Source organism: Salvelinus fontinalis, chromosome 5 (assembly GCF_029448725.1).
Source record: "Salvelinus fontinalis isolate EN_2023a chromosome 5, ASM2944872v1, whole genome shotgun sequence".
Taxonomy (NCBI): Eukaryota; Metazoa; Chordata; class Actinopteri; order Salmoniformes; family Salmonidae; genus Salvelinus; species Salvelinus fontinalis.
In genome coordinates this window covers 52,786,364-52,808,808 of record NC_074669.1, presented here as the reverse complement: position 1 = coordinate 52,808,808, position 22,445 = coordinate 52,786,364, and the positions used below count along the sequence as shown (strand labels likewise).

Below are 22,445 nucleotides of genomic sequence, written 5' to 3'. Positions count from 1 at the left end.
CTCTTCCCATCTCTCCCCAGTTGCTATTTTCTTAAAGTGGTTTCTTTTCGGGTCTATTCCTTGTCTGTGCTGTCCCTCGTTCGATTGGGTAAACAGCGTGCATGCGGCTCATACTAGACGTAAACAAGCTTTCTTGCCACTTTGGGTCGAGGTCTTTCCTACCGCCGTCGATAAAGGCTCAACGAATGCTGTCGTCAGAAGGCGCAGTTCAATCAAACGCACGGTGCAGAATGTGGAGTTAGTCAGTTAGCATGTGAACATTTAGTTGGCCTGTGGTGAAGTAAAATGGCAGACTGGTTTTAGATGCCCAGATAGCGATGCAAGATGAAAGTAGTAGCGTCGTTTTTAATAGCAGTTTTATAAGGTACAGCATAAACATTGCAAAATCAGGTCTGGTTGAATCGGACCCAGAGTCTTGGAGGAAACCTCCAGAAGACTGGATGTGAAGTGTACTCGTCTGGTGACGTGAGTCCAGATTGCTTAACGATTTGGCGCGATCCACTTCAACGTCATCAAGCAATTTCCGTCGGCCGAGTAATTTGGTCTGTTAAAAGCGCGGGTGACTGGGACCAACAGGTGGCAGTAAACCGGGCTCCCGCAGACAAAAACTGCATCCCAAACGGCACCCTGTTCCCTTTGTAGTGCACTACTTTTGACCCATAGGGCCCTGGTCCAAAGTAGTGCACTGTCGAATAGAGGGCCATTTGGGACGCAGGCCGAGTCTCTTTAGTCGTAATGAGATGCTCAGAGGAGGGGAATATGTGTGTGTGTGTGTGAGAGAGAGATGTGGGCCACCTGCAAAAAAGGCATTATGGTTATTGTCCACATCCGTCTCTGTCTCGTTTTTGGACCGCCCTGTCGGGAGGCGGCAAGGTGTTATTACAAGGTGCGACGTGACGTGCGTGTTTGCGTTGGTAATGCTTTCGGTTGGTGAAAAGGGTATATTGTGTTGAAAGGCTGATGTGGAAAAAGTATCGGTACTCACGAGTGTGTGGCTGTACTGCTGAGGAAGTACAATGCAGATGACGTTTGGATTGTTTACGGTTTTCCTTTCCAACAAACGCAAAGCGATAATGAACTGCCACAAAGCGATAATGAACTGCCACAAAGCGATAATGAACGGCCACAAAGCGATAATGAACTGCCACAAAGCGATAATGAACGGCCACAAAGCGATAATGAACTGCCACTCAGAAGAACATTAGTATACTGCTCTTATATCAGATGATCAGACTCTACACATTACCTTGATTTTAGTGTATACAGTGGGGAGAACAAGTATTTGATACACTGCCGATTTTGCAGGTTTTCCTACTTACAAAGCATGTAGAGGTCTGTAATTTTTATCATAGGTACACTTCAACTGTGAGAGACGGAATCTAAAACAAAAATCCAGAAAATCACATTGTATGATTTTTAAGTAATTAATTTGCATTTTATTGCATGACATAAGTATTTGATCACCTACCAACCAGTAAGAATTCCGGCTCTCACAGACCTGTTAGTTTTTCTTTAAGAAGCCCTCCTGTTCTCCACTCATTACCTGTATTAACTGCACCTGTTTGAACTCCTTACCTGTATAAAAGACACCTGTCCACACACTCAATCAAACAGACTCCAACCTCTCCACAATGGCCAAGACCAGAGAGCTGTATAAGGACATCAGGGATAAAATTGTAGACATGCAACAGGCTGGGATGGGCTACAGGACAATAGGCAAGCAGCTTGGTGAGAAGGCAACAACTGTTGGCGCAATTATTAGAAAATGGAAGAAGTTCAAGATGACGGTCAATCACCCTCGGTCTGGGGCTCCATGCAAGATCTCACCTCGTGGGGCATCAATGATCATGAGGAAGGTGAGTTATCAGCCCAGAACTACACGGCAGGACCTGGTCAATGACCTGAAGAGAGCTGGGACCACAGTCTCAAAGAAAACCATTAGTAACACACTACACCGTCATGGATTAAAATCCTGCAGCGCACGCAAGGTCCACCTGCTCAAGCCAGCGCATGTCCAAGCCCGTCTGAAGTTTGCCAATGACCATCTGGATGATCCAGAGGAGGAATGGGAGAAGGTCATGTGGTCTGATGAGACAAAAATAGAGCTTTTTGGTCTAAACTCCACTCGCCGTGTTTGGAGGAAGAAGAAGGATGAGTTCAACCCCAAGAACACCATCCCAACCGTGAAGCATGGAGGTGGAAACATCATTCTTTGGGGATGCTTTTCTGCAAAGGGTACAGGATGACTGCACCGTATTGAGGGGAGGATGGATGGGGCCATGTATCGCGAGATCTTGGCCAACAACCTCCTTCCCTCAGTAAGAGCATTGAAGATGGGTCGTGGCTGGGTCTTCCAGCATGACAACGACCCGAAACACACAGCCAGGGCAACTAAGGAGTGGCGCCGTAAGAAGCATCTCAAGGTCCTGGAGTGGCCTAGCCAGTCTCCAGACCTGAACCCAATAGAAAATCTTTGGAGGGAGCTGAAAGTCCGTATTGCCCAGCGACAGCCCCGAAACCTGAAGGATCTGGAGAAGATCTGTATGGAGGAGTGGGCCAAAATCCCTGCTGCAGTGTGTGCAAACCTGGTCAAGAACTACAGGAAACGTATGATCTCTGTAATTGCAAACAAAGGTTTCTGTACCAAATATTAAGATCTGCTTTTCTGATGTATCAAATACTTATGTCATGCAATAAAATGCAAATTAATTACTTAAAAATCATACAATGTGATTTTCTGGATTTTTGTTTTAGATTCCGTCTCTCATAGTTGAAGTGTACCCATGATAGAAATTACAGACCTCTACATGCTTTGTAAGTAGGAAAACCTGCAAAATCGGCAGTGTATCAAATACTTGTTCTCCCCACTGTATGTTTTTTAACATGATCTCTCTCTGTCTCCTCCCAGGCTTGAACAGCAACATCCTCTACTCCCTCGCCGACTCAGCCGACGGCCACTTCTCCGTGGACGAGCGTACCGGCGTCGTCGCGTTACAAAAGCCCCTGGACCGCGAGGCGCGGGCCGTGTACGAGCTCAAAGCGCGCGCCTCCGACCAAGGCTCCCCCCGCCGCCTCTCGTCCCTCTCCCGCGTCACGGTCTCCGTGCTGGACATCAACGACAACCCGCCCGTGTTCGAGCACCGCGAGTACGTGGCGGGCGTTTCGGAGGACGTGGCGGTGGGCACGCAGCTGCTGAGGGTGCACGCCGCCAGCCGGGACATCGAGGCCAACGGGGAGATCGCCTACGCCATCGTGAGCGGGAACGAGCATGGCATGTTCAGTGTCGACCCTCGGACTGGTATGTTTCTCTCTCTCTCTCTCCCCCCCCCCTCTTCTTTATGTGTCTCCCCAGTCACCTGGGGCACCATAGTATGACTATCATCTTCTCCAACCTCTTTGTGTGTATTTGTACCAGGTTACTGTTTTTTCTTAATGAATGTTGTTCTGGAGGCAGCTCTGCAGAGTGGTCACTAGCTGGCACTGCCACAAAGTCATCAAATCTGATTTGAACCCTAACCTTAGCCACGCTGCTAACCCTAATGCCTGACCTTTACTTAAGACCAAAAATCGCAGTTTAGTTTTCCTGAATTTTTGCAATAGAGCCAGTATTGACTTTGCAGCTGGCCTATCTAAGGGGAAGTCGCTCAGTTAACGTCGACCTGCGTAGTTTCCGTTGTGTACGTTGGACGGTAACGTAACCTATCCCCCCTCTCCGTCTTTCGTCTCCCCTGCAGGTGACATCTTCGTCATCGAGCCGCTGGACTTTGAGGCGTCCCACGAGTACTACCTGACGGTGGAGGCCACGGACGGGGGCACGCCGCCGCTCAGCGACATGGCCACGGTCAACATCAACCTAACGGACGTCAACGACAACAGCCCCGCCTTCGGCCAGGCCACCTACGCAGCCGTGGTGGCCGAGGACGCCGAGCCCGGCAAGACGGTGGTGACGGTGAGTTGACCAATGAGTGACCGTTCTGATCGTTTGGTCTGGTGTTTCCCTTCGCAACTAGAAGAGAGAAAAAGCCTACAAATTTGCTGAATGTATATATTAGAGTTTGTTTGGTTTGCGTTCGAACCTAGAGATGTTTTTCATTGCAGTGAGTCCGCTACCGTTGTATAGGCAGTCCGCTTCTGTCGCGTTTGTCATTTTTCTTCCATTTCCCTCCCCCTCCTAAAATACCTTTTCAATCACTGTACACCCCATCCCATTATTTCACCCCTCTATCTTAACTAGTCTTTCAGTTTCTCTCTCTCTCTCTCTCTCTCTCTCTCTCTCTCTGTATCTATCTCTCTCTCTGTATCTCTTTCTGTCTCTGTCCGTCACGTATCAGTTGCTGTGTTAGATCACCTTCTGGTTTAGCAGTTAAATGAGGTCCTCCTCACTTCGTGTTCACCCTACTGTAGCAGACACACACACACTGATGAGTTAACGATGGGTGACTCACTGAGCCGTCCCTTTCTCGCTCCCCTTTTTCTATACATCCCACCACCTCTTCCCTCACCCCTCCACTCCCTCTTTCTTCCCCCCCGTGTCCATTTATCAACGGTGTCTAATCAACCTGAATGGAAATGATCCGTGGTTAAAAATGGGATTTCTACACCTGCCCGTGTCACACACACGTGCGAATCCTCTCGGTCCCCATGATTTCCCCTGGGATCCGTTTTCTGTACAGCCCAGGTTCGTGTGTGTGTGCTTGTGTGTGAACATCTGTGTCCCGCTGTCTCGTGTCAGAGCAGGTGTGTGTGTGTGTGTGTGTGTGTGTAAGTCTACGCCCTGTGTGTGTGGGTCGTCCTCGGCGGCTGGCCGTGACTCTTCCTCTCTCCTGTTCTCCCGGGTCGTAGGTGATGGCGGAGGATGCAGACGGGCCAGCCTGTAACCACGTGCGTTACTCCATCGTGGAGGGGAACCAGGGCAGTCCCTTCACCATTGACCCAATCAGGGGAGAGGTCAAAGTGGCACGCCAGCTAGACAGAGAGACGGTATGGTGAAACATTCATCTCTGTAATGGATGGGCATTGATGTAAATACATTCAAATGCATATCTGTGAAATGTCTGTGAAATGTCTGTGTGGGGGTTGGGGTAGTCTCTCTCTCACTCACTCACTCTCTCTCTGTGTGTGTGTGTGTGTGTGTGTGTGTGTGTGTGTGTGTGTGTGTGTGTGTGTGTGTGTGTGTGTGTGTGTGTGTGTGTGTGTGTGTGTGTGTGTGTGTGTGTGTGTGTGTGTGTGTGTGTGTGTGTGTGTGTGTGTGTGTGTGTGTGTGAATGTATTTAAGCTACTTCACATATTCATTGTTGTGTGTGTGTGTCTAAATATATGTGTTTGTGTGTGTGGACATCTAATTCTGTCTTCAGTGACACTACACTGCAATCTAAATTAATAGCAGATACAGTTTACCAGTCAGCTTTGCATTATCGCTTACAAAAGCATTACAGAGTGAAGTATTAATTCTCTCTCTTTTTCTCTCTCTCTCTCCTCCCTCTTTCTCTCGCCCCCACCCCTCTTCCCTCCCTCCCCCGTCAGACATCGGGATACACCCTGACGGTGCTGGCATCGGACAACGGCGTTCCGGCCCGCTCCGGCAGCGCCACGGTCAACATCGACGTGTCTGACGTCAACGACAACCAGCCCCTCTTCTCCCCTGCCAACTACAGCCTCATCATCCAGGTGAGGAGAGAGGGAGGGTGACAGGGATGGATGGAAGGAGAGAGCGGGAGGGAGGGAGGAGGGTAGTGAAGGTGGTATAGAGGGGAAGGTGCTGGTAAAGATGGAGAGAAGAGCTGGTGAGAGGAGAGGATAGAGGAAGGGAGGGATGGAAGTGAAGAAAGACGGGGTGAGATGAAGGAAGGATGAAGGTGTAAGGATTCGAAAGATGAGAGTTAATAAGGAGGAAAGCTACATTTTTTTTGTATCAGGGAGGAAGGGAGAGACGAGAGGAGGGAGAGATTGGGCAAATAAGGATAGTTGATGTACCGTCAGGTATCTCTGTCTTTACTTTTGAGGAGCCGGCAGTGAAAACCAGAAACGTCATTTCGGAGAAACTCTCAAATCTGATACAGGGATTTGGTATCTGCGTCCACACACACACACACACACACACACACACACACACACACACACACACACACACACACACACACACACACACACACACACACACACACACACACACACACACACACACACACACACACACACACACACTTAGCCTTCGAGGAAGAAAAAGATTGCTTCACAAGATTGATTCCCACATAAAATCCCCTCTCCAGCTCTCTCACACACCTAAAAACGTAACAAGCATTCGTTACTGCCTACAGTACCCCTGAATAGTAAGTCTCAACCACTTCCTTTTCCCGCAGGAGAATCGTCCAACGGGGACCAGCGTTGTCCAGCTCATTGTGACTGACCGGGACGCCACGCACAACGGGCCGCCGTTTGTCTTCGCCATCATCGATGGCAATGAGGGCGGTGTGTTCGAGGTGAACCAACAGGGGGCACTGCTGGTGGTGGAAGAACTGAAGAGGAAGACCAAGGAGAACTACCTGCTGAATGTCCAGGTACTGTGGGAGCGTATGGAGAGACAAGGCATGGTGTTGGTTGGACACTTTCTCTCCTTCTAGTACTGCATCCTTCACTTTCTCTTTCATTCCCTCCTACTGTCTATCTCTCTCACTCTGTATCTCCCCCTCTCTCTGTAACTCTTTCTCTCTCTGGATCTCTCTCTCTCATTCTTTCTCTCTATCTCTCTCTTTCTCTCTCTTTCTCTCTTTCTCCCCCTGTATCTCTCTCTCATTCTCTCTCTCTGTAGCTCTCTTTCTCTCTCTGTATCTCTCTCTGTAACTCTTTCTCCCTCTGTATCTCTCTTTCACTCTCTCTCTTTCACTCTCTTTCTCTCTCTGTATCTCTCTCTGTAAGTCTTTCTCTCTCGTTTACTCTCTCTCTCTCTCTTTCACTCTCTCTCTCTCTGTAACTCTTTCTCTCTCTGGATCTCTCTCTCTCATTCTCTCTCTATCTCTCTTTCTCTCTCTGTATCTCTCTCTGTAACTCTTTCTCCCTCTGTATCTCTCGTTCACTCTCTCTCTGTAACTCTCTTTCTCTCTCTGTATCTCTCTTTCTCTCTCTGTGTCTCTCTGTCTGTATTTCCCTTTCTTGCTCTCTGTAACTTTCTATCTCTGTATGTCTTTCTCTCTCGGTATCTCTCTCTCTCTCTCTGTGTCTCTCTTTCTTGCTCTCTTTCTCTCTCTCCACCACCTCTACTCCTCCATAATACTTATACTTACCTCTCTTTCTCTCCCTCCTCTCTCAGAAGGGAGAGTGGAAAACTGTGGAAAACAGTCTCCTCTGCAGCTGCCCACTGTGGTAAACCTCTCTTAGAAACATCATAATGATGACAAGATCTATAGTGTCAAATCGAAATAATCACCATGTATTTTTTTTAAATCCCGCTGCCCTCTGTCGCACCGAGTGAATCAGAGTGCAAGGCAGAATGTCTCACATGAGAGGCATAGTGGAGAGCTCTGCAGCCAGCTCGCGTGTTGCCAGTCGGTGAACTACTGTCCTCTCTCTCTCCCCGAGGAGAAAAGGAGTAGGCGGATGAGAAAGAAGTGCGATTCCTCGACTCCGACTAACGTTCGGAACGCCGCAGATAGAAATAGATTGAATAGAGCCGAGACGGTTTCCCCCTACTCTGTCTGACAGACAATTCCATCTGTTCTACACGGTGTATTTCTCTCTGAACGTTTGGCAATCCTCCTGAACGCTCCGGGTTCAGTTTTTTTTGTTTGTGGGTTTGGCGATGTCACTTTCAGGACGGACTCAAAATGCTGCAGCGCCTCTGGACGTGTAAACGCCCTCTCAAATTCAGGTGGGTGTTTATTCGTCTTGAGCACGTAGGCCCTTTAGTCGTTCTGCAGGCAGTACTTTTGGACCTGGGTGTCGATGAGCGGGGAGGTTCAGCCTTAGGAGAATGGAAGAGCGTCAGCTCCCTCTACCGTGGGAAAGTGGAGCTGCGTACAGACATACAGCGATTTGAATGGCAGAGATATGAAGTACTTTTCAACATGTGTCTTGGGTTTTTGCTGTACTCTGTATGTCATTTGGATGTTCTTCTAAGCTCTCTCGGAAGATAAGTTAACGATTTGGCTACGATGCAGTACAATAAACAAGCACACTACCACGCAGCTGAAGAAGTGATGGTCAATCATAGGTCTGGTGTGTTTTATGCTATTGCCCGTGTGTAGGTGATGTGGGGATTGCAGAGTGATAGTTGGGTCGGTCTGCGTTAACGTTATTGCCAAAATGGTGGCAGTTATTTGGGCTCATCCGTTGTTAGAAATGATGCGTTCGTTAACTTGATGAATGGATGAAAACGGTCAAATGGGTGCTTAAGTTTGTGTCTCAAGTTTCGGAGACATTTTATAACTGGGCCTGAGTCCTAGTATCAAATCAAATGTATTTATATAACCTTACATCAACTGATATCTCAAAGTGCTGTACAGAAACCCAGCCTAAAACCCCAAACAGCAAGCAATGCAGGTGTAGAGTTTTTGATAATCACATGAAAGCTTTTAGTTGGGTCACCGCACAACTTGTGTCTCTCTCTCTCTTGCAACAGACGCAGAGTGTGACTTATCCCTCTCCCTTTCCTCCCTTCAGGTGGCTGACAGCGGCAAGCCCCAGCTCCTCTCCGCCGCCTACATCAGCATCCGGGTCATCGACGAGAGTGTCTACCCACCCGCCGTCTTCCCGCTGGACATCTACATCTCTGTCGCCGGCGAGGAGTACCCCGGCGGCGTGCTCGGCAAAATCCACGCCACCGACCAGGACATTTACGACACGCTAACGTACAGTCTCGCGCCTTCATCGTCCTCGGATAACGACGAAGACGCTCTGTTCACCGTCTCCGCCACGGACGGCAAAGTCATCGCCCGGCGCCCGCTCGATGTGGGCCACTACCCGCTCAACGTCACCGTCAGCGACGGCCGCTTTTCGGCGACGGCCGACGTGAACGTGCACGTGCGCCAGGCGACTCGCCAGGCGCTGGAAAACTCCATCGCCGTGCGCTTTGCCGCCATCGCCCCCGAGGAGTTCGTCGGCGACTACTGGCGGACGTTCCAGCGGGCGCTGAGGAACATAGCGGGGGTGAGACGCAGTGAGGTGCAGCTGGTTAGTCTGCAGCCCTCAGAGCAGGGGACAGGAGACCTGGATGTTCTACTGGCTCTGGAGAAGTCCGGGAGTCCCTACCAGCCACAGGAGGTAAGAACCATGACCACGGCTCGTATTCACAAAAAAAAACGTCTGATCTAGGATCAGCTCCTCCCCCTGTCCAGCTCTGTCCTGTTAATGGTGATCTGAAAGGCAAAACTGATTCTAGATCAGCACTCACACACGTTATCAATCACACACGTTATCAATATGTAGCAACGATAGTGACTTTCTTTCACTAGCCAATGAGGTTATGATACTGATTAATAATAACATATGTCATAATATAATGCAATAAAATGCTTGTAATAATGATGATAGTGATATTAGCTTTCTCCTAACATATAATATGGCAAACTATGTATAAATAGCTTTTTAAAATGGCTGTCTTTCTTCTACGAACATAAAACTAAGAAAAGAAGCCAGGCACCCGTCGAAATTGACGGAATGTACTTACAGTTGTGAAATAGAATCAGAACTCTAGAATTCAACATGAAGAATAATCAAACGCGACCATTAGGCGGCGCACATCAAAATAACATCTAGCAACTTTAGTAGATCTCTTGGTGTAATGGCTAAACGGTCGGGTTGACGGTTGCTGGTCCCGAATTAGAGTCCCGGCAAGAGTCCCGGCTACCCCTGAGTTCGCCGCACGATGTTACATTTAAATGAATATGTCCGTGTAAGGACTTCAAGTCGATCGTTCTGCCTTTTTAACGTCTTCCCTATTGCTCCTCCAGGTGGTCTTCCGCAAGCTCAACTCGTCTGCGGCGGTCATCGAGGAAATGACGGGCGTGCGCATCGTGCGCGTGGTCAAGAAGCTGTGCGCCGGCGTGGACTGCCCACTGCGCTTCTGCGACGAGGTCATCAGCCTGGACAGGACGACCATGTCCACCTATAGCACGGCCCGCCTCAGCTTCGTCACGCCACGACACCAGCGCACGGCGACCTGTCAATGTGAAGGTACTGACAGACACACAGAGACGTACATAGGCCTAAACACACACACACGGAGACACACACGAACACACACACATATAGGCATAGATGTGCATAAACAGACACACACACACAAAACACACAAACACACAAAACGCACACACACAACACACACACCTTTACCCCACCCGCCCCATCACACACAGACACACCTAAACCACCACACCCCACACACCCCTACCCCCTGACCCCACGTCATCCTGGCTTCATCTCAACCCGTGTACGTTGTTGTTCCAGGTGGAAAATGTCCCACGGTGAACAAGCTGTGTGATGCCAGCCCCTGTCCAGAGGGCATGGAGTGTGTGGCAGACCGGAAGGAGGCCAGGTATAGCTGTGTGTGTCCAGATGGTGGGAAGCAGGGCAAGTGCTCCGGTAAGACCAGACACACCTCTCATCCTGTCTGACTCTCTCTAACTCTTTCCCTCGCTCTCTCACTCTTTTTCCCTCTCTCTTGCTCTCTCTCTCTCTCTCTCCCTCGCTTTCTCACTCTTTCTCGCTCTCCCTCGCTCCCTATCTCTCCTTGCTATCTCTCTCTCTCTCCCTATCTCCCTCGCTCTCGATCTCCCTCTCTCTCTTTCTCTCCCTTACTCTCTCTCCCTCTCTCTCTATCTCCTTAGCTCTCAATCTCTCTCTTTCTCTCAGTCTCTCTCGCTCACTGATATGAAGCTGTCAAATGAGTATATATGAACCTACTGTTTGTTTTGTCTCTGTACTCACTGCCTAGTTATCAGTCTCTCCCTCCACTATCTCTCTCCCCCACATACTTATCCTTACCTCTCTTTACCCCCCCGCCCCCCTCCTCCCCTCTCAGATGGCCAGTCCCTGACGTTCAGCGGGACGGGCTATGTGAAGTACCGTTTGTTGGAGAATGAGAATAAGGAGGAGATGAAGCTGTCCCTCAGGCTGAGGACCTTCTCCAGCCACGCCACCGTCATGTACGCCAAGGGCACCGACTATAGCATCCTGGAGGTGGGTCAAAGATCAAACACAGTGTGCGTCGTGTTCATGTGACAGAGCGCCAGATTCTAGCTACTAGCTACAGATGATAAAAGATCTCCTTCCCAACACCATTTCAAGTCCACCATAGTTTTTTCCCCGGCTTGGGCATGAAATCGCAGTAAACAAACCCCTTTCTTGTCTGTGCTATGGGTACTATCCTATTTATTCTGAGTCTGCTGCTCCAGCTCCCAGTCTCATGCCCAGTCCCCGTATTAGCCCATGTTATCCTGTGTAGGAAACGGCCTGATAAGCGCTAGCTGCCAGGACCTCCCCTGGGGGGCCACCCTGCTGTGTGCTGGTTGTCTTAGTCGGCCATTTTTCATCCTCACGTGAAAGGGCTCTGGGAATGCGGTGGTGGGCCTCCTGTAAAACAACACACAGCCGTGCTATTTGAAGGGAATGCTGGGAGGGAAGCGGAAAGCACTTTCTCACACATTCCTCTCTGTGGTACTGTCTGGTTGCCAGAGGATCAGCTGTTCACTACGTCGTGCACTACTTTTGAGCAGGGCCCATAGGGCTCTGGTGAAAAGTAGTGCACTATATAGGGAAAAGGGTGCCATTTGGGACACGTCCTAGGGTTAGCCTGAATATCACAAGACATAATGTCATACGGTAAGATACGCTGTATGTACAAAAGTATGTGGACAGCCCTTTAAATGAGTGGATTCGGCTGTTTCAGTCACACCCGTTGCTGGTGTATGAGGTGTATAAAATCGAGCGCACCGCCATGCAATCTCCATAGACAAACATTGGTGGTAGAATGGCCTTACTGAAGAGCTCAGTGCCTTTCAACGTGGCACCGTCATAGGATGCCACCTTTCCAACAAGTCAGTTTGTCAAATTTCTGCCCTGCCGGAGCTGCCCCGGTTGACTGTAAGATACTGTACCCTAGACTAGATACTGAGAATAGTAGTAATATAGTGTTAATTATCTGCGTGTGTAGACTGTACAGTAGTCAATGGTACGAGATTGTGCTCTTCGTGGAACTCCAATTTAACATTCACATTATGCATCTCAAGGTATAAACATTATTATAAACTGGGTGGTTCGAGCCCCGAATGCTGATTTGGCTGACAGCCGTGGTATATCAGACCGTATAACACGCGTATGACAAAACATTTATTTTTACAGCTCTAATTACGTTGGTAATCAGTTAAGAACAGCCCGTAGCAGTGGTATAATAGCCATATACCACACCCTATCGTGCCCTTATTGCTTAATCATGGTAGCCCCACCATGGCTAGGTGAACATTTAGCCATATTGCTTATATTTATCCAGTCTGGTTAGATCTACAGAAGTTCCTATGGGGGGTAGAGACTAACTGTTCAATCTGGACGGGGCCTAACTTCTCTCTCTCTCTCCCACTTTCTCCTTCTATCAGATTGTGAATGGCCGCCTGCAGTACAAGTTTGACTGCGGCAGCGGCCCGGGAATCGTCTCTGTACACAGCACCCAGGTCAACGACGGCGACTGGCACACGGTCACCCTTGAGGTGGATGGCAACTACGCCAAACTAGTCCTGGACCGCGTGCACGCCGCCTCAGGCACAGCGCCCGGTACTCTGCGCACACTCAACCTGGACAACAGCGTCTACTTCGGCGGGCATGTGCGCCAGCACGCCTCTTCCACCGCTGGGCGCCACGGTCGCAGCTTGCCCGTCACCAATGGGCTCCGAGGCTGCGTGGAAGCCATCGTGCTCAACGGCCAAGAGCTGCCGCTCAACACCAAGGCGCGTGGTGCCCACGCCGTGCTGGAGGACGTGGTGGACGTGGCGCCCGGGTGTGTGCTGGCGCCCGCCGCCGAGGGCTGCTCCAGCAACCCCTGCACCAACGGGGGCAGCTGCTCCTCACTGGCCAACGGAGGTACGGAGCTCCTGTTGTGGTTGTTGTCGCTTGGTGTTGTGTTTATTCAAGTTGCTTAGTCATGCTCCTCAACCTAGTGTGCTTATAATGCTCAACGTTGGATTATTTAAAGATGATTACTTTATCATCCAAATGTGTGTTTCTGAAACCCAAAGTTAAAGTATACAGCTGTAATCTTCATTCCTCAAGCCAAACCCGTTTAACCCACAATCTGTATCCCTCAGTCTGTCCAGCGCCTCTATTCTAATAAACACAAAGACGAATGATATTTCTCCCCAGGAGCCCTGTGAACACAGACATCAAGAAATGACCTTAGAAGTACAATAAGCATGTCCTACCTTTTTTCTTATGCCTTCTCTGCTATTTCCACAGGTTACTTTTGTAAGTGCAAGGCTTCGTTCATGGGTACTCACTGTGAGATTGGCATCAGCCCGTGTGCCTCAAACCCCTGCCTGTACGGGGGGACCTGCGTGCCACGCGGCGACGACCTCTACTGCCAGTGCAGAGGGCAGTACTCGGGACAACGGTATGGATCTGTCTCAGTCATAGATATGATACTTATATTTCCATAGTGACTGTTTAAGGGTTCAAATTGAATTATAGATTTGGGAGCTCAGACGAGACATTTTTCCTAACTTTTGCTAACATAGTGCCGGTTAAAGCTGACAGATATAATGATGTGTTACTTGTTATAAACATGGTATTAAAAAAATGATGCCCTCTTACCAATTTCAATGTTTGGACCAAATCTTTCAAAAAATATATATATTCTGTTTTGGTATGTGTTGTAGAAATATTGGCGGAGGAAACGATCTCGGCTTATCTGCGTTCCCAAATCCATCATTCCGTAATAGTTTTTTGCTCATGCCCAGGGCTCAGTATTCTCCATCAAGCGTAAAACGTTAGCTCTCTACTAGCTCACTCTGAAATTAAAATCGAGCCTGAGCTCGTGTTGATAAAAAACTGAAGCGTTGATCTTTAGGAAAGGGCATTGAGCGCTGAAATGACATGCAAAAATATACAGTTGAAGTCGGAAGTTTACATACACTTAGGTTGGAATCGTTAAAACTCGTTTTTCAACCACTCCACAAATGTCTTGTTAACAAACTATTGTTTTGGCAAGTCGGTTAGGACATCTACTTTATGCATGACACAAGTCATTTTTCCAACAATTGTTTACAGACAGATTATTTCACTTATAATTCACTGTATCACAATTCCAGTGGGCCAGAAGTTTACATACACTAAGTTGACTGTGTCTTTAAACAGCTTGGAAAATTCCAGAAAATGATGTCATGGCTTTAGAAGCTTCTGATAGGCTAATTAACATAATTTGAGTCAATTGGAGGTGTACCTGTGGATGTATTTCAAGACCTACCTTCAAACTCAGTGCCTCTGCTTGATATCATGGGAAAATCAAAATAAATCAGCCAAGACCTCAGAAAAACAATGGTAACCTCCACAAGTCTGGTTCAGCCTTGGGAGCAATTTCCAAATGCCTGAAGGTACCATGTTCATCTGTACAAACAATAGTATGCAAGTATAAACACCATGGGACCACGTAGCCATCATACCGCTCAGGAAGGAGACACGTTCTGTCTCCTAGAGATGAACGTACTTTGGTGCGAAAAGTGCAAATCAATCCCAGAACAACAGCAAAGGACCTTGTGAAGATGCTGGAGGAAACAGGTAAAAAGTATCTATATCCACAGTAAAACAAGTCCTATACTGACATAATCTGAAAGGCCGCTCAGCAAGGAAGAAGCCGCTGCTCCAAAAAAAGACAGAATACGGTTTGCAACTGCACAAAGATTGTACTTTTTGGAGAAATGTCCCCTGGTCTGATGAAACAAAAATAGAACGGACCATTGTTATGTTTGGAGGAAAACGGGGGACGCTTGCAAGCCGAAGAACACTATCCCAACCGTGAAGCACGGGGGTGGCAGCATCATGTTGTGGGGGTGCTTTGCTGCAGGAGGGACTGGTGCACTTCACAAAATAGATGGCATCATGAGGAAAGAAAATTATGTGGATATATTGAAGCAACATCTCAAGACATCAGTCAGGAAGTTAAAGCTTGGTTGCAAAGGGGCCTTCCAAATGGACAATGACCCCAAGCATACTTCCAAAGTTGTGACAAAATGGCTTAAGGACAACAAATGCAAGGTATTGGAGTGGCCATCACAAAGCCCTAACCTCAATCCCATAGAAAATGTGTGGGCAGAACTGAAAAAGTGTTTGCGAGCAAGGAGGCCTACAAACCTGACTCAGTTACACCAGCTCTGTCAGGAGGAATGGGCCAAAATTCACACAACTTATTGTGGGAAGCTTGTGGAAGGCTACCCGAAACGTTTGACCCAAGTTAAACAATTTGAAGGCAATTCCACCAAATACTAATTGAGTGTATGTAAACTTTTGACCCACTGGGAATGTGAGGAAAGAAATAAAAGCTGAAATAAATAATTCTCTCTACTATTATTCTGACATTTCACATTCTTAAAATAAAGTGGTGATCCTAACTGACCTAAGACGGGGCATTTTACAAGGATTGAATGTCAGGAATTGTGAAAAACTGAGTTTAAATGTATTTGGCTAAGGTGTATGTAAACTTCCGACTTCAACTGTAGATAATTCTCTATAAAATGACGCATGTATTGGATACTAGTATTTAAGATACTAGGATTAAGCATGGGATCAATGACTGCCAGGAAATAATATTGTTATTTCTCATTACTCTTTGGTCTAGGCTGCTGTATTGAATATTTATTTTCCACTACAGGTGCCAGGTGGGGCCATACTGCACAGACAACCCCTGTAAAAACAGTGGGAAGTGCATTGACAGCCTGGATGGTCCTGTGTGTGAGTGTGAACAGGGATTCCAGGGTGACAGGTATGTGTGCGCAAAGGGCGGACGTGTTACTTCTCAAAGCTACAGTTTTTCCAGTAGTAGATTTGACAAACTACTATCTTTTACTGTTTATGTGTTACTGTCTCCTAATCCTCCCCGTCCTTTGTCGCGGTGCAGGTGCCTCAGTGATGTGGACGAGTGCCTGAAGAACCCATGCTCCAACGGCGGCCAATGCCAGAACACCTACGGCTCGTACTCCTGCAACTGCTCCCTGGGCAACATCGGGCGGCTATGCGAACTCCTCTCCGAGGTCCGCAACGAGTTCGTCTCCACCTCCTGGAACATCGGCCTTGAGGAAGTCATCGGTATTGTGGTCTTTGTGGCCTCCATTTTCCTCCTGGTCGTCCTCTTCGTGGTCATTCGCAAGAGGGCGTGCCGAAGAAAGTCCAAGTCTGACGACGACAAGCGCAACCCGGGAGGCTTAGGAGCGCCACACTCCTTCCTCCAGCGACCCTACTTTGACGCAAAGCTCTGTAAGAACATTTACTCTGACATTCCGCCGCAGGTGCCTGTTCGGCCCAGCTCGTACACACCCAGCATCCCCAGCGACTCGCGCAACAACCTGGACCGCAACTCGTTCGAGGGCTCGGCCATCCCCGAGCACCCCGAGTTCAGCACGTTCAACCCGGACACGATGCATGGACACCGCAAGACGGTGGCCGTGTGCAGCGTGGCGCCCAACCTGCCTCCGCCGCCGCCCTCCAACTCGGTCTCCGACAGCGACTCCATTCAGAAGCCCAGCTGGGACTACGAATATGACGGTAAAGCAAATTTACTTCAGTCCATATCTTTTTTGTTGATTAAAATTTGTAGATTCCCTGCTATTGATTTTTTTAGGCTCGTTGGTGGAATTACCTTCGCTAAATTGTGAAGAGCAAGACGGTATATCGTAATATACAAGACTATACTCATTTTGAACTTTACAAATCAAAACTGTGCAGTTTGATCAGTTAGGCTGTATCAACAGGTCTAAATGAATTAACGAAAGCCTTATTTTTTTCGCCATACTCAGATTATTTAATGAGAATGTGACTATGATGTTATAAATAAGGACATCATTTGTACAGTCTGGAATGATCTATTTAGTCATTATCTCCCAACCCTAGTGTCCAAAACTAAAACCAAAGTACAAAAACCAAAAATGTAGCAAATCCCTGTGTGTAGTCTCTTCCGGAAATACTACTTCACCAACTTACATCTTTGTTTGTCTGTGTGCATGTGCATGTGCTTCTGTACTCCAGCTAAGGTAGTAGACTTGGATCACTGTTTGACCAAGAAGCCAGTGGAGGACAGTGCCTGTCACTACAACACCAGGGGCAGTATGTCTGAGGTCCAGTCCCTCAGCTCCTTCCAATCCGAGTCCTGTGACGATAACGGTATGTATCTGAACAGAAATGGTCAACCATGCGAGTTTAGGGATAAATGTCCTAATACATTGACTAGATTGATTTACACCCGAAGTGAACCAAGGAAGTTTGGTCGTCTTACACACCCATATTTGTACTAAACGTATATTTTAAAATGTAGTTTTCCTTTGGTCTTATAGACCCATATTTGTTCTTAATATAGATCTAAATATGTCATTTTAATTTGGTTGTATAGTTTCTGAATTCTGAAGCGGTACATCAGACTCTTGCATGTTTGCAGTGGAAAGCACACGTGGGGATGCTTGTGGAAAAGTCGTCTGGTTCTTGTACGACTGCAGTTCTTTGTAGAGTGGCCCCTTGGCTGTAGTTGACTTGTATACATGCTACATGCTAATCATCTCTCTTTGCGTGCCGTGATTGGCTGCAACGGTGACTCTCTGGGGTCATGTGTTTTTTTCTCTCCCTCTGTGCTGCGGGGCTTCAGTTCCCATTTGGATCAAATCGGTTCACAGACCCAGAACACGGTATTAACTAGGGGTCAGCGTGTAAGTCCTCAATCACCTCGGTACAGAAGGAAGCGATCAAAGATAACATTTTTGCAATATTCTCCAAGGCATAAAAAAAACTCTCTCTTTCTGTTCTCTCTCGCACTCTACTCAGCCCAAGCCGCAAAACAGGCTTGCTTGTACAGGCTTCCCCGCTGAAGTGACAAGAGGGGAAATTAGCATTAGCCAAGGAAGTTAGCAAATTAGCATCATAACATGATTTTAAGTTATTTACTTGCATGTCCCTTTTTTGTTTGTCTCTCTTTTTGCACGTGTTTCTTTTTAAACAAAATCTAGCCACGGATGGATGTTTGAGGAAGACAGTGAAGAGCATTAAGCAAGGGTATAAAGTACAGTACATATGATGGTTCTTCTCCCATATCTGCTCTCATTTCACATTGGGTTGTAGGGAATGTGTTTGCCATCAATCACCACAACCTTCATCTGTACTTACCCTTAACCTGACCGTGAAAACATGCTGGATTTCTGATACATTGATCTAATGTATTTATCATAGATATCTATCACAGTATATCTATATAGAAAATATTTCAACTTCTTTGTGAAGTATTATTTCGTTTTGACTGTATTTGGACAAAATAGAGTCTTCGCTATTTTAGGGCTGGAAAGGTGTTTTTATCCTTGAGAATTTCTCTGATCCTTCCTTCCATACTGTCAATGGCACCCCTAGCATCTCTGTATGTTGTTGCTGTGTCCCTCTCCACCGTGTCCCGTTCCACCTCTGTGTTTGTGACCAACCATTGAAACCCAAACATCCAATTGTAGACGTCGACATCATGCAGTCAGTCTTACCCTCCTGTCTTCACCTTCGTCCTACCCCCCCCCCCCCCCCCCCCCCCCCCAACCAACAACTCCATACGTTTCAGAGCGACACGGGGAAAAGACATGTTTTTGTAGGGAAACGTTTCTCGAACGTTGATTTGACGTTTCCCCAGCAAACGTGCACTTCCATTTTTGGTTGCTTCTCTTTTTCCAAGTCATTTGTACTAATGTTTAAATTCTCCTCATCTGCTCCTTTCCCTTGCCTTTCACAAGCCTCCATAGTGACGGTAATCCACCTTGTCAACTCTGTTATTGACTCGGTGGAAGGAGAAGGTACTTTTTTACCATTATCACCTCAATCAATACTTGTTAGCCGTCTGGTGTTTCTGTGTGGTGGCGTTCCGTAGTTTCCAGACCTGGGTTCAAATACTATTTGAAATCTTTCAAGTACTTTGAGTGTTTGCACTTTAAAAACACATTTCTATTGGTTCCATTGCAACGGGCAAGCTCAATCAGGCACAGTTTTAAGTATTTGAAATGATTTTGAATACTATTTGAAATCCAGGTCTGGTAGTTTTGTGCTCCGTCCTGAAGTGTCCGGATGATGAGTTAAGCCTCGGAGATGCCATTTCCTTATCCAATGATATGCCTCATCTCATTGTCATCCAAGTTATTGCCATTTGAATCGCGCTGCCTAATTTGAATCTCAAAATTGAAATGTCTCACACGATTGGCTAATTAACCGAGCAGCAAAGGTTTCATTTGGAAGGTGCTAGATTAATTTCCCTCGCCCCTCAGTTGACTGTTTAAGAAAATGGCACGACTGTTGTCTGTATTGTAAGCGTGTATTTTCGCTCAGAACAGTAGGTGTTTTTCTTCATGTTTCATTCTTGTTCTGGGCTTCTCTCTCTCAGGTTCTTAACTTGACTTGTTCTCCCTCTCTCCTGTCCCTTCTCGCCTCGTCTAAAGAGTCTTTTTTGGCTCATGATCTCAAGAACCCAAGAGGTGACTATTTTGTCATTTGTTTGCCTGAATCCCAGTGGTGCCCCCCCCACCCCACTTACTGTCAACCAATAAAAAAATCCCATGCATGATGTAGATGCTGTGAGGAAATACGACTGGAAATGTTTAAGCACTGTTTGGTCGAAACAATATCATATCGATAGTTATAAACTAAACATGGAAACTGTCTAATTTTGTCACAGTACTTCAGTTCAAATCCCTCACGTAGACCCTAAAATGTGTTTTGTGTCCCCCCCTTTTGCCAGTAACTATAACTGTCCACGTTGAATCCCTTTTTGACGTCTGACACTAAAAAAAAACTGGAACTTTAAAGAAACCGTTTGAAACGGTGTTTTGAAAATCACTAATCGTATTCACCCTCATTTTGAAATGATCTCCGCTCAAACCACTCCATAAAAGCAATAACAACAAAAAAGTGTCTGTTTCAAGTGTACCACATCTTAAGGTAGTATTTGTTTACACTACGTGTGTGTACATGTGTGTATTTGCAAAGAATGTGTGTGCGTTTTTAAACTGTTTTGTGATTTTTGTGTTGATTTTTTTACGAATCCAACTTAATGTGTTGGTGTGTCGTGACAATTGCATGGTGTGGGCATTAACACGCTGCTGTTGTGTAAATGTATGTCATCTGATCTGTGCGAGTGTGTGTGCTTTGATTGAGGCTTAGGGTGGTGGGACCTGTGGTGTCTAATTATTTGCATCCTTGTCTAACAGGCTACCACTGGGACACATCTGATTGGATGCCAAGTGTTCAACTTCCTGGAATCCAGGAGTTCCCGCAGTATGAGGTTGTGGAGTCCCCGGCCCCCCTGTACAGTGACCCGAACGCCATCGATACTGACTACTACCCCGGCGGCTACGACATCGAGAGCGACTTCCCGCCGCCTCCCGAGGACTTCCCCGCCCACGAGGACCTGCCCCCGCCGCCGCTGCCCGAGTATGGCGACCGCTACGACACCCTGGAACCACCCCGGAGGGACCTGGCACCTCCTGGCAGCTCGGGTTCGAGTTTGGCCTCTGGGGTACGCCACCGCCCACCACTGCCTCAGCTCTATAGCCTTAACCAGTATCTACCGCACCACCACTACCCCAGCGACGCAGAGGGCAGCTCCACGGCCGCCACCACCACCCCAGCCTCCACCATGGGCGGCGCCAGCAGCTATCGGGGCGGCTACCCCATGGGGTACGGGCGGGGGGACTTTGAGGCGCCGGCGCTGGACAACATGTCCATGTCCCTGTACACGTCCACGGCCTCCTGCTCGGACATGTCGGCGTGCTGCGAGGAGTCAGAAGTCATGTTGAGCGACTATGAGAGCGGTGACGAGGGACACTTTGAGCGGCTGGCCATCCCCGCACTGGACTCCCAACAGCACACTGAAGTCTGACACTGGATCCAAACAAAAGTGCCTGAACCCCCCCCCATCTCTACCTTATGTTAACCCCCTCTGCCCGTGTATGTACACACTACAACTACACACGACACAAAGAGATACTACACTGACACAAACACACATACACACTTATACATACACACACAGAGCAATGAATTTGTTCACCTAAACAGGGGTTGTTGGGACTGGTCTTACTCTGAAGGCTGCTTGGCTGGGTGGCGGTGTCTTCAAGAAGATATCATTTAACAGCACTGGACCCCATAGCCTCCTCTATCTACTCAGTCCAACTCCTGCAGTACTGGAAAAATACCTGTGTTTGAGTTGCCTGTGCCATTGCTTTAAGTAAATGTCAATTATGCACAAGAAATGTCTGACGAAAAACTACATTGATGTACAACTACGAAGTAAAAAATAAATAAAACCATTGACACAACAACGATCATGATAGATAAAACACACACTACAAGGTGATATCTGTATTTGTAGAGGTAAAACCGTGCAAACTGATTTTTGATACAAATCCTCGTTCATTTTCAATGTAAATTTAAATGTACAGTTTTGATTTCAAGGTTTACTAGGTTTTGTAGATATTTTATGCTTTTATTTCCCCCCCCCCCAAAAAAACACAAGTTAAATGGTGTGCTACATTATCAGCCTTACTGTTCCTTCATTCACAAGAAGAAAACACTGAAACTTGCTTTTTAAAAAAAGAGAGAAGAGCTCAGCTTTTCCAAAACACCATGTATCCGTTGAAAGTTGATCGTCTCCTGCTCATTTCAAAAAGGGTCTTCGATGAGCGACTGCATATTCTTGTGTTGTTCTATTTTTTATTTGTTTGTTTGTAAATGGCGACTTTGGAACCTCTTTATTTTTCCACCACGAAAATGGGACCCAATATATTTATAGTGCAAAGTTATCCATAGACACTTGACTTTTTCAGATGTCTATGTGGGTGTGAGCAGTACTATGGTCTTGTTAAGGTTTTTATTGAATACTGCCACTAGCTCACGCTTTCCTACTGGCAATAAATTATTCATAAAAAATAGTTTGGGTGCCTTGTGTCTTTTATTTGCTGCTGGCGTTTCAAGTATTTCATTTAACTAAATACAACTTTATTCATCCAACTTTATTTAGGGGCAATTAAGTAAAGCAAGTCAGGGTAAACATCAAAGTCAACTATAGAAATATCATGTGTATAACATATTTTTTTTTCCCGAAGTCAATTGTTTTGCAATGATGGATGAAATTGATTGCCAATCAGCTTCTCATCTTTAACAAGTGATCTCAATAACAAAACCGTTGAGAGTTCTGATGGATAAACGTCCCTTTGGAAGTTAAATGTCATCGAGCTCGAAAGTGTACA

General features: G+C 47.1%; 1 protein-coding gene across 8 annotated transcripts in view; it reads left to right on the top strand.

Moving 5' to 3' along the window:
- The window catches only part of LOC129855819 (protocadherin Fat 1-like), a 92,551-nt gene extending 70,424 nt beyond the window's left edge, over positions 1 to 22,127 (top strand). For 2 of the 8 annotated variants that reach the window (XM_055923853.1, XM_055923852.1), the window contains exons 15-31: positions 2,909 to 3,298; positions 3,735 to 3,949; positions 4,843 to 4,980; positions 5,524 to 5,667; positions 6,360 to 6,557; positions 8,656 to 9,255; positions 9,945 to 10,167; positions 10,441 to 10,575; positions 11,015 to 11,172; positions 12,585 to 13,065; positions 13,438 to 13,591; positions 15,845 to 15,955; positions 16,091 to 16,734; positions 17,215 to 17,349; positions 18,942 to 19,001; positions 19,638 to 19,673; positions 20,406 to 22,127. In XM_055923853.1, coding sequence (XP_055779828.1) covers positions 2,909 to 3,298; positions 3,735 to 3,949; positions 4,843 to 4,980; positions 5,524 to 5,667; positions 6,360 to 6,557; positions 8,656 to 9,255; positions 9,945 to 10,167; positions 10,441 to 10,575; positions 11,015 to 11,172; positions 12,585 to 13,065; positions 13,438 to 13,591; positions 15,845 to 15,955; positions 16,091 to 16,734; positions 17,215 to 17,349; positions 18,942 to 19,001; positions 19,638 to 19,673; positions 20,406 to 21,076 — 4,493 coding nt within the window. In that variant the 3' untranslated portion in view covers positions 21,077 to 22,127. Of the gene's footprint in view, positions 1 to 2,908; positions 3,299 to 3,734; positions 3,950 to 4,842; positions 4,981 to 5,523; positions 5,668 to 6,359; positions 6,558 to 8,655; positions 9,256 to 9,944; positions 10,168 to 10,440; positions 10,576 to 11,014; positions 11,173 to 12,584; positions 13,066 to 13,437; positions 13,592 to 15,844; positions 15,956 to 16,090; positions 16,735 to 17,214; positions 17,350 to 17,824; positions 18,595 to 18,941; positions 19,002 to 19,637; positions 19,674 to 20,405 lie in introns of those variants that run through there. The other 6 variants (XM_055923855.1, XM_055923854.1, XR_008759563.1 and 3 more) reach the window with 5 other exon arrangements.
- Positions 22,128 to 22,445: the final 318 nt, after the last annotated feature.